The sequence below is a fragment of the Mus pahari genome, chromosome 14 (genome assembly GCF_900095145.1).
Source record: "Mus pahari chromosome 14, PAHARI_EIJ_v1.1, whole genome shotgun sequence".
NCBI classification, from domain to species: Eukaryota; Metazoa; Chordata; class Mammalia; order Rodentia; family Muridae; genus Mus; species Mus pahari.
Window position 1 is genome coordinate 61,296,964 of NC_034603.1, and position 12,052 is coordinate 61,309,015.

Consider the following 12,052-nt stretch of genomic DNA (forward strand, 5'->3'; position numbering starts at 1 on the left):
AAGTGGGCCAATCGGGGCGCGGGTCACGGCGCAGGCGCGCTGGGGAGGGAGGGCTATGCTAATGTTGTTGATATCCTGGGGCCACCCGAGTTAAAAGGGGGGAAATCCGGGGGCTGCCGCTGCTGCCGCTGGCCCAGGCCCAACCCGGGGGTCCCCCCCCTGTAGTCGCCGCGGTCCCGGGGAGAGGCGCCCGCCCCCTGCTCGCGGGGGGGAGGGGGCGCCGCGGGCTCGGGGAGCACGGACGGCCCCTACCCATGAGGCCCTGATGGAAAACACAAAGGATCTGGTGAGAGCCGAGCGCAGCGGCCGCTTTGTGTGCCAGGTTGTGGGGGGCCACGCCTGCGGCTGCCCGGCCCCCGGAACGCCGCAGCTCGGGGGACCCCGCTCGCGGGCCTGCTGCTTCATCCCACGCCCCCTCCGCCTCCGGAGCTCCCCTCCCCCTACCGGCCGTTAAACGTTCAGGGGTTCCCCTCCCCCCTCAACCCCTGACTTAGGGTTCTCTCTCTCTCTACTCTTAGGGAGAAAAAAAAAAACATAAGAAAGTTTTTCCTCTGCTTCCCCTCCCCCAGCCCGGTTCTTCTTGAAGGGAAAGATTAGATAGGAGACTTTTACTTTTTTTAAGCTGCCAAGGGTGGGAGAGTGGTTTCTCTGGGGCGTGGGGGCCGGAGCATATAGAGTTTCGGGGCTTGGCAGGGGACGGAGCCCACCGTTGTAGAGCCAGCGCCGAGAGACATTTTGCACGTGGAGGTGCTGCTACTGAAAGGGGGCGGGGTGGGCACGTGTGGGAGGGAGACGTAGGAGTGGTATCGGGGAGTCAGCCGCCGAGGCTGCTACTTGAGGGTTCCAGGGCAGTGGGCTTCCACCATCCCTACGTTCTCCTTTGTGAAAAAGAAATCCTGACATTGCAGAGTCGGAAGAGACACTAGAAGTCACCCAAAGCAGCCGCCCCTGTCCAGCTTCTGACGAGTGGTAGGTAGTCTGACCTCTACTTAACCCTACATCCATGTACCACGCACTGCTGCCTAGGAAAGCACCTTCGGTTTCTTTGAGTCTCTGATACTCTCTTGCCTGCCCTTATTAGACCCTTCAGTCTCATTCATGTCGTGTCCTGGTTAAGTTGCTCCCTTTTTTACTTCTCAAATTTGTTCTCACATCCTCCTCACCCACCCACTGCTCATTGGCCTATATTTTGTATGCCAGGAAAGAACATCAGGGAAGTGGAGGAAGGGGGATGGGGAGAGTAAAGAGATGGTGAAGGCCAACTGAAAACTTTGCTGAGTCGGTATCAAGTGCGCTGCTTCCATGACTAAAGATGGTTGAAACTATTCCCTGGGAAGCTAGGGAACTGCTATATGGGGGTTTCATAACTGTTTCACAAGTATTCCTCTTTGAGATTAGGACATTTTTAGCACCATATCCTTGGTACTGTCAGTGTACATTATTTGCCTTTTGCTTAAATCACTTTTCCTAAGAACTCCTAAAATTGGGCCTGGGGGAGGAATAGTATTGAAACTAATAAATACAATACCTGGAAGATACATGATCAAAACTATTCCTTCTCATCATTTTGACGCACGATCTTTGCAAACCCATGTCCCCTCCAAAAGGAAGGCCCTTTCTCACAAATGCTTCTTGTAACATTTATTTATTTATAGGATGGGACATGCTGCTGGGGGGTGGGGGGGTGGAATCAGAGAACAGGTGGAGGTAATCATCTTAACTTATGCCATGTGCGAACCAGGAATCAAACCCAGGTCATCAAGATTGGCATCAGGCCCCTTTACCTACTGAGAGCTTGCTCGCACGCCTGTCTTTCCCCCCCACCTCGTGTGTGTGTAAGTGTAAGAATTCTATCTTAGCCTTGAAATGTTTGTTACAATTTAATGTTTACTTTTGACTTTTTAATCTTTTATCCCCCTTACATTAATATGCACTTAGTAGTTAACTTGCAAATGTATATTGGCACTCACTGCTGTGCTTAACTCCGTAGCCCAGTAGTAGCTCCTGATACTGGTAAAGCAAAGGTTTTCCTGTTCCCCAGTCTGTGGTAGAGGCCGGTGGTTTGCTCTTGTGTATATCAGACTGTTTACCTCAACACCAAGGAGTGTTTAGAAAGAAAATAGCTGTTTTTTGCACCACCTCCTCTGAATAACAAATAGCTTCTATTTATATGGAACCCCATATTGAAGTATTGCAAATGCCTTGCAGATTAGAGCAGAAGCTGTCTCAAATAAGTGACTGTTCTTAATGTCTTCTGGTGAGCCCGGGTTTCTAGCCATTTTTGTAACTTTCTGTGAACTAAAGCATCCATTTTCTTTCAGGGCTATTCACTAGTGTTTTTACATGGATTTGAGTCCTAGCTGTAAAAACTTACATAGCTATTTACGCACCAAAGTTTCAGTCCATATGCCCTTCCAAAGTTTTTTCCTGCTAACTTTAAACATGAACTGTCATGACAAAATTTGACTTTAAAAGCATTTGCGTGCTAAACATACTAGACAGGAACAACTGGTTTTATTTTCAAAGAGGTCATTACTCTGTTTTTTATGGTTAGCTGTACATGGATCTCATTATCTGTCTTCCCAGATAATCGGGTGTTTCCCTCATCCCTTAGTTACTTTTGTAAATAAAAACAAAGCAAATTCTTTTAAATTGTGTTAAAATACAACATTTAAACTCAGACAAAATTGTAGTTTATGAGTAAAAACAGCATGTTAATGTCATAGTCATTAAAGTACTGAGTGACTGACTGAAAGCCAGGACTGCTCAGGTGATCTGAATAACCACGTATTAAATGTGGAGAAGTCAGCTGTTTTGACTTGCTCATTACGTCTCCGCTTTTTATCCTTACAACTGTTTCCGTGTCTGTCTAGGCCAGACATAGTGGTGCATGCCTCTAATCCCCACCCAAGCGTCAGGAGATACAGCTTTGCTTGGACTATATGGTAAAGACAGCGATGGGTTTCAAATACATGACCAATAAATGGGTAAAGCCAAAAGATTTTAGGTAGTTCCACGCTCAGATTTATCTTCTAATAGGGTGTCTTTAAAGGTTCCAAATAACTTGTATCTTTACTTAAAAATGTATGTTTTACTGTCCTGTACCTCATCGTGGTTCATAGGCATATACCACCATATTCAACTTACACAGTGATAGGGATTGAGTCTGGGGCTTGTGGGTGCTAGGTATTCTTATTAACTGACTCTGCATCCCCAGACAAGAGCTTACTGTTTCTTAATCTTTTTTAAGAACCCTCCTTCCCCCTGCAATAATATAGTTTCTCTTCTGTCTTTGCTAGAAAGTGTAATGAAGGGTGAAAAGGCTATAAATCCACTTGAATAGACTCTGAATGGAAGAAAGGGCTGCAATGCTAGTTGGGGAGCACTGTCAGAAGGGGCTTGAACTGCACTTCTGCCATTATTGAACTCCATGGCCTTGTTGGATAGTTGAAGAATTGGTATAGAATCAGTTGTCTAATAGAACTTTCAGCTATACTGGAAATGTCTGTTATCTGTATGGAAGCCACCAGCCACGGTGGCTATTGAGCACTTAAAATGTAACTAATGGACAGAAGCATTCAATATTTTATCATACTGTTTTTATTTGATGTCAATTTAAACAGTCGTATCTCTTCCAAATTGAGCATGCAAGTTTTGGTATAATGTAATCACTAGGTTCATCTCTTACAGATTGTAGTTTAAAATACGATTTTCCTGGAGGTGGTTATTCAGTAGGCCTACAGTAAGGTCTGATATCTCTTCTCTTCTCTAAACTAAAGGGTCTCCCTTTCAGCAGCTGTGGGATTGCAGATGCCTACTGTTGTGCCTATCTTTTATGTGGTACAGGAGAATCTGAACTTCTAGCCTAGTAATTGGGCAGCAAGTACTCTACCATCTTCCCAATCTAGTTTGGTTTTTTTAAGACAAAGTTCTCATTTCATGGCCCAGTCTGGCTTTGAACTTGTGTGTGCTTCCACTTCCACATTGCTGGAGTTTTAGGTGTGTGCACCAAGCCCTGCCAAGAGGGTGTTTCATGTGTGTCCAGAAAGTTTTTCTTACCAAATCAGTTAGGGAAACACTGTTTGATTTTGAACTCCTTTCTGCTTTTTACTCTTGACTTGAATGTTAATTTAGAATTTAGTGTAGTAAAAACAAGATCTGAACAAAGTAGGCAAACTGGTTGGGCTCTAGCTCTGGCTCTGAATTCATTTATTCATTCATTTTATTCTTGAAGCAAGTTGCCTACTGTCATAGAGCTTTGATCTCTTCCTCTGAAGTATAAGGTGAGAATCAAGTCTTACTCTTTTCATAGGGTTTCTGTAAGCCTCCACTCTGATGTGATGATCACTGCGATTAAAAAGTGAGTAGCACTGTCAATGTCTTCCCAGATGTCCTTTTCACTGTATAATTGCCACCCCATTATAAAGCTACTTGTATATAATAGTTTACTTAAAGTATTGTAGCCCAATTCTTTGACCCTACTTTGTAGCCTAGTCATAGAGCAGGCATACCAAGTCTAGTAGACTTTTATATTTCTATTGTTTGCCATTGAAGCTTATAGGATAATATCTATTACTTTGCTTTTTAATGTCCAATCATGTTGCACATGGTAGAAGTACCCTGTATACGTGTATCTAACAGCACTGGTCAGCTTCTCTAGTCAGTGATTACATGGCTTTTTATTCCATCTGTATTTATTTTGTGTTTGTACGTGTGTGGGCTTGTGTATGCCACAGAATGGACGAAGGTCAGAAGACAGCTTGTAGTCTTCCCAACATCCAGATCCTAGGGGTTGAACTCAGGCCGTCAGGCTTTGTGACAAGATGAATACACCAGAGATGTAGCGATCGATGTAGCTCAATGATACTGCTTGATACATTTGCAAGATTCTGGGTTCAATCCCCCCTCACACACACACACAAAATTAAACAACAAAAATAATTATTAAACCCTTTAGGCCACTGTGTTTCCTAATTACTTGTAAGATGCCTTATCATAGCCTGCCTTTGAAGTGAGTTTTGTTTTGTTTTGTTTTGTTTTTTCTTTCTCGAGACAGGGTTTCTCTGTATAGCCCTGGTTGTCCTGGAACTCACTTTGTAGACCAGGCTGGCCTCGAACTCAGAAATCCGCCTGCCTCTGCCTCCTGAGTGCTGGGATTAAATGTGGATAAAGTGGACAGTGCTTAATATAAAAGGCAAGGGACCATTTGTATATGTAGTAACAGATGGGTCTCAGATATATGCTGAGTCAAAGAAATTAGGTGCAGAAATGTTCATAATTTTCAATGTTTTCCTTGAGATAGTATCTCTCTGTAACCTAAGATGACCTTGTAGTTTCAGTCTCTGGAATGCTGGGCTTACAGGTAGGTGTATGTACACTGCCAGCTCTAAGATCTAAATTCTTAAGTACACGTTGACCTTCCTTATTCCAAAAATCTAACATTTGAAGTGTTCAAAAACTCAAAACATTTTGAGCACTATATGATAGATACCACACAGGTAGAAAATTTGACCTGACTGACCTGAAGTGATGGTCCACAGTGATGACATAGCTGCATGAGCTAGAGAGATGACTAACCAGTTACGATCATACTGGCACTCTTTTCAGGACCTAGGTTTGATTTCCTCACAAGCCATCTGTACTCCCAATTCCTGGACATACAACACCCTCTTCTGGACTCTATAGACAACAGACACACAAGTAGTGCATAGACATACATTCAAGCAAAATACTCATGCTAATAAATTTTCAAAAAGGGGGACAAGACATGGTGACATATACATTTAATCTCTACATAGAACAGCAGAGGCAGGAGGATCTCTGAGTTCAAGGCTAGCCTGGTCTACATAAGCTAATTCCAAGACTACGTAGTAAGACCCTATCTCAAAAAAGGAAGACATTGGTGCAGTTAAAATTACTTCTATATAAAGCCAGGTGCATGGTGATGCAGGGCTATAACCAACCCTTCAGAGGCTAAGGCAGGGAATCTCAAGTTCAGGGCCAATCTTAACTACCTAATGAGACTGTCTTTAAAAATGGAAGAAAAAAATTAACCTAGGTTTTGACACCCAAATGCTAGGAGGATTACCACACATGCAAGGCCAGACTAAACTATAGCATGAAACCATGTCTGAAGCAAATAATATCAAAAAGCAGGATAGGGCGGGTGAAATGGCTCAGTGGGTAAGAGCACCCGACTGCTCTTCCAAAGGTCCGGAGTTCAAATCCCAGCAACCACATGGTGGCTCACAACCATCTGTAACAAGATCTGACTCCCTCTTCTGGAGTGTCTGAAGACAGCTACAGTGTACTTACATATAATAAATAAAAAAACCTTTAAAAAAAAAAAAAAAAAAAAAGCAGGATAATAGAACAGGCCTGAAATCCCAGCTGTTCTAGAAACTGTAGCAGTTCAAATAATCCCAATGCCTGTCTGACCTACAAAATAAGTTTAAGACCTGCTTAGACAACTTAGTAAGACCCTGTATTACTATTATAATAATAATGGAAGCCAGGCTTGGTGACTCATACCTGTAGTCCCACCTTAGGAACTCTGAGACAAGAAGACTGCCACAAAAATGAAATTGGCCATGGTGTGCTCAGAGTCAAACTATGTCTCATTTTTAAAAAATATAATAATAACTTATTATTTATATGAAACAATAATTTTTGTGTGCCTAGATTTGGATCTCCCCAAGATAACTGATTTTTATATCTGAAAAGCATTTTACATAAGGATATTTAACCTGTACTATATGATACATTCCCTTTAAGGAATTGAAACACTTCTGATTTAATTAAGCAATTCACTCCTTTGCCTTTAATCCCAGCTTTTAGGAGGCAGAAGAAGGTGAATCTCTTGAGTTCAAGGCTAACCTGGTCTACAAAGCAAATTCCAGGACTGCCAGGGCTACACAGAGAAACTCTGTCTTGAAAAACAAAACAAACAAAAAATCAAAAAGAAAGATAAAGGATACTCAACCTGTATTTGTGAGATATTTATAAAAACTGATAGAATTCTACCAGAGGAGGAACCAACCTGTGCATGTATATTGTGGCATTTGTGTGCCTGTTCCCTCCCAAACTTGTTTTAATAATTGAGGATAAGAGAGATGGCTTAGCACACACTGCTAGAGCAAAGGACCCAATTTCAGTTCTCAACCCACACAGATGGCTCACTGTTGCCTATAACTCCAGTCCCCAGAGGATGTGACTCCTCAGCTTCCACTGGTACCCACACTCTTGTGTGCATACCTACACACATGGTATACATAATTTAAAATAAGAAAACATCATTTTAGAATTGTTCCTGAATATGGAGGCAGTTAACACTCGGTATTCAGGAGGCAGAAAAAAACAGATCTCTGAGTTTGAGTTAACCTAATCTAAATAATGGGACCCTCTCTCTAAAGAAAGGAAAAGGATGTGATAAAATCCAGGATAGCCAGGGCTATACAGAGAAACCCTGTCTCGAAAAACCAAAAAAAAAGAAAAAGAAAAAAAATCTAATTTGGGGCTGGTGAGATGGCTCAGTGGTTAAGAGCACCGACTGCTCTTCCATAGGTCCTGAGTTCAAACCCCAGTCAACCATATGGTGGCTCACAACCATCCGTAACGAAATCTGATGCCCTCTTCTGGAGTGTCTGAGGACAGCTACAGTGTACTTACATATAATAAATAAATAAATCTTTTTAAAAAAAAAAAGAAAAAAGAAATGATCTCAACATCAAGCTGTCCTTCCTAAGTTAATAAAATATCTATTGTTGCTTTTGAAACAGAGTCCTGTGTAACTCAAGTTGTTGTGCCCAAACTGGCTAGGTTACCAGAAATGGCCTTGAACTTCTGAACCCCCTGATAACCTCTGGAAAGCTGATGTTACTGGCTTTTGTGGACATGCTCAGTTTGTGAGGTGTTGGGAATAGAACCTAGGTTTTACACATTTTAAGCTGAATTATATCCTCAGCCCTTAGTTAATAAATTTAATGAATTCTCAATTAAAACAACACTAATATTTTGGCATAAGTCTGACATGGTATTTAAAAATCACTTGGGCAGGGGAGGAAGGAAGAAAAAAATACCAAACATTAAAAATCTCAATGGTAGATCTAGATTTATCAGACATCTGAATACCCTAGAAAGCCTCTATAATGTATAATGGCAGAACCTAGCCGCATGAAAACAAATGAAACACAGTTATATGTGCCATGACTGTGTAAAGCACATTGCCTTGTTATACAGCAGCAGCCTCAGTTCTCAGGTTTGCTCCAGCTTTGGACTATGCAGTGGTCTGTGGTACTTGGATGTGTTTTTCTGCCTTTCATGACCACTAAGCATGAATGGTATTCTCAGTAGGAATGATGGTTCTGGGCTCAGTATGGTGGTGCACACCTTTAATCCCAACAGATCTGTAGGAATTAGAGGCCAGCCAAGGTGACATACTAAGACCCTGTCTCAAATTTTGTTTTGTTTTTTAAAAAGAATTGTGGACCTGGAAACAAAATTAGAAATGATTAAGGAATACGAAAGTGAAAAATGAGCAGTGGGTATTAAACTCTCCAGTCAGGAAGGTCCTGTTCTGTAATCATAAGCTTGAAGAACAAGAACAAAGGTGCTGAAGAATCTCCTTAGTTGAAGGCAGTGAGACCAAACTCTAGAAAGCCTGGTCTCAGGAATGGAAAACACAGTGACCACAGAAGATGATGAAACAGAAACCCATATTCTTGGGTACCATGATGATGAAAGCCAAATAAAAAGGTTTTTGATGTTGAAAAAGCTAGACTTTACCAGAGTTGAACTAATGGTTAGCTGTGAGGAAGTGAGTTATAAGTCTGAGGACTGATGTAAAAACAGCAGAAAACTTCAGGGAAACTGCTGTAGCACCCCAATGGTCTGATACAGCTGAGGTAGGTACACAGTAGGTTAGCTGGTCCAGGTTTGTGTAAATAAAATTAAACTATGTTGGAATTTCCATGATATATCCATGTCACTAGTGACAAATGACCACAGAATAAAGTTCAGAAATACACAGAAGGATATGATAGAAACAGTACTTAAAGTAGTATTTCAACTCAGAAGAGATAAAAAAGGATAGTATATCAACTAGGTAGCCATTTAAACAGATACTGGATCCTTCTCAATTCTCATGAGAATGAAGTCTAAATGGCTCAGAGTTACAGATGAAGACAAACTGTACAAACTATTTTTCTTATGTTGACTCAAGGGAAAATGGAAATCCTGGTCCTTAGTGAGTGCACACTGCTAGAATGTGTCCTCAGAATGTCCAATGGCCTAAGTTTAATCTCCAGCATTAAAAAATAAATAAACTTGATACATTTTATCATACCACCCACCAAAGCAGGGTCTCAACTATGCAATTTCTACTGGTCTAGAACTTACTATGTAGACCAGGTTGGCCTTGAACTTACAGTAATCTACCTGCTTCTGCCTCCTGAGTGCTGGAGTTAAACATTTTTTTTTTAATTGCATGCTAAAAAGCTCTATAAGCAAAAACAAAATATGCAGACAGACAGATCATACTTTCTAGGAACAACTATGGGGAAAAAGTTGTGGACCAAAAGTTGTGGTGTGATGGTACATCCCAGCTCTTGGTAGGCAAGCAGGTCTTCATGAGTTCAAGGCCAGCCTGGGTCTATATGAGTTAGCAGAGCTGCATAGAACCTATTTCCAAAAAAAGAAGAAAGTGAGGAGGGGATGGATAGCGTAAAACTATCCTATGCTGAGATACTGGGCTGACCACTAAAGATGATCAGATCTCCCTAAAGGAATTAATTTCAGGGCTAACGTGCAATGTCAGTGTAAAGTGAGCCTGGGATGTACTAATATGCTAGAAAGTAAGAAATTACCCAGGGATTACAGTAACATGTCAAATGAATGTGGGAACTAATTCAAGAAGTCCTTGGCAGCCAAATTGAAGATTGTGAACCCCAAAATGAATAAGGATGGTGAGGGGGGGAGCAAGAATTAATTCAGACTGATGATGAAAAATGATAGGAATGATAGGATTTGTTTCTGGCTAGTGACATACTAGAATTGAAAAGTGAACTTTGTAGCTAGCATAAAGTTTTATTTGTCAAAAGTTGTCACGTGCTAAATTAGATGTGCGATTACTAAAAAGAAGCATACCTGCATAGTAAGTGTCCTGGAGAAAGGGTGAGAAAACGAGACTAGACCATTCCCGGGTAATCAGAACTAATGTCACCAGTGAGGGACAAGTAGGCAGCCTGTGCCTCTAGATGCAATTATCTGTAAACAGAACACCACTTACTGTTGTGGCAGTATGTGACATTAATTAATGAAGAAATATGAGCTCAACCCCTAAACTGGAAAGAAACCCCTATTAAGAAAGGAAAAAATAAACTTCCAAAGACATTATTATGTTAGAATATGGATGGTAGATTAGAAATTAATAGCCTTATTTGGTTTGTTTCAGGGGAGGCAAAAGGTAGAGATAGTTGTTTGCTTTTGTTATTTGAATTATTTTGTTGTTTGATTTTTCTATGTAACTCGGGCCTAAGTGTGAAGCGTGCAAAGCAGCCTATGCTGGCTTCAAACTCGGAATCCTCCTGCCCTGGTTTCTCTCATGCTAAGATTACAGACACACTTCACCTGCCTAGCAGAAAAATATTATATTACTATCAGACTTCCTAAAGCTGGTCTGGAGAGATGGCTCAGTGGTTAAGAGGACTGACTGCTCTTCCAGAGGTCCTGAGTTCAGTTCCCAGCAACCACATGGTGGCTCACAACCATCTGTAATGGGATATGATGCTCTTTGGTGTGTCTGAAAAGAGTGACAGTGTATTTCCATACATAAAATAAATCTTAAAAAAAAAATTCCTGAAGCTGATAACTGTGGTGTAGATATGAAAAACAGTTTTAATTGTTAGGGTTGGTACATACGGTGTGAGTAAACCATGTATTTAGAGAGAAGACAAACAAATGGGGCAAAATGTTACTCCAGCCTAAGTGTGAGTGCATGGGCATTTGTTGTGCAGTTCTTTCAGCCTTCCTGGAAGGGTGACATTTTTTTCCAAAGAAGTGAAAAGAAGGGCTATACTGACTGTTATATCGGTCTTTTTAACAAAAAGTCAAAAGTGGGAGTATATTCATTCCCCTAGGTAGGTCTAATACTGCTGGGACAGAAACAACAGCTGGTAAAATTTCTTTGGAAAGTACTTTGTATGTAACAAAACTGCATGTCAAATGCCCTTCTACCTAAGAAACTGTTTTATACACTGGAGATATTTACCATAATATAAAACACATACACCTAAGTTTAAAATAGCATACAAAATATTGAAAACTAGATACTTCTACAGAGAAAGTGGTATATTCTATGTGATTTATCATTTAAGAACTTTTGTATTTATGATAGAGAGGAGGGACTGGAGAGATGCCCCTTTTGGTAAAGTATTTGCATTGCAAACGTGAGGACCAGAGTTTGGATCACCACATGTAGGTAAAAAGCCAAACATGGCAGTGACACCTGTAATCCCAGCACTGGGGAAGGCAAAGACCTGCAGATTCCTGGAGCTCTCTGGATAGCCACTGAGCCGGTGAGCTCCAGTGAGCTCCAGATTCAGTGAATCACATCTCAACAAATAAGGTGGAAAGAGATTGAGGAAGACACCTCAGGTTGACCACTGATATATGCATGTTCACATGTGTACACATAAATGAACACGTGTATACCACATATCAAACAAATATAAATTTGTTTTAAATAGGTAAGTTGGTTTTTGTCTAGGAACAACATTCTTAACTTGGGGAAAAAAAACTACAGACTAAAGTGAGAAGGAAAAAGCTCTTTGGGAGTAGAATAGAATTAGAAGTAAAAGTGTGGATTCATGATTTCCTGGAGAGAGAGAGTGTGTGTGTTTGTTGTTTCTCTAAAGAAGCTCAGAAATGGGCTGGCGAGATGGCTCAGTAGTTAAGAGCACCCAACTGCTCTTCCGAAGGTCCGGAGTTCAAATCCCAGCAACCACATGGTGGCTCACAACCATCTGTAACAAGATCTGACGCCCTCTTCTGGAGT

General features: G+C 41.3%; 1 protein-coding gene across 13 annotated transcripts in view; it reads left to right on the forward strand.

The window, feature by feature from the left end:
• Mbtd1 (mbt domain containing 1) overlaps nt 1-12,052 on the forward strand; it is a 60,480-nt gene that overhangs the window by 390 nt on the left and 48,038 nt on the right. For 3 of the 13 annotated variants that reach the window (XM_029546643.1, XM_029546646.1, XM_029546653.1), the window contains exons 1-3: nt 64-286; nt 909-969; nt 4,313-4,360. The exons of 3 other annotated variants lie outside the window; for them this stretch is intronic. In XM_029546643.1, the coding sequence (XP_029402503.1) occupies nt 4,341-4,360 (20 nt within the window). In that variant the 5' untranslated portion in view covers nt 64-286; nt 909-969; nt 4,313-4,340. Of the gene's footprint in view, nt 1-38; nt 287-815; nt 970-4,312; nt 4,361-12,052 lie in introns of those variants that run through there. 7 more of the 13 variants (XM_021211892.2, XM_029546647.1, XM_029546644.1 and 4 more) reach the window with 7 other exon arrangements.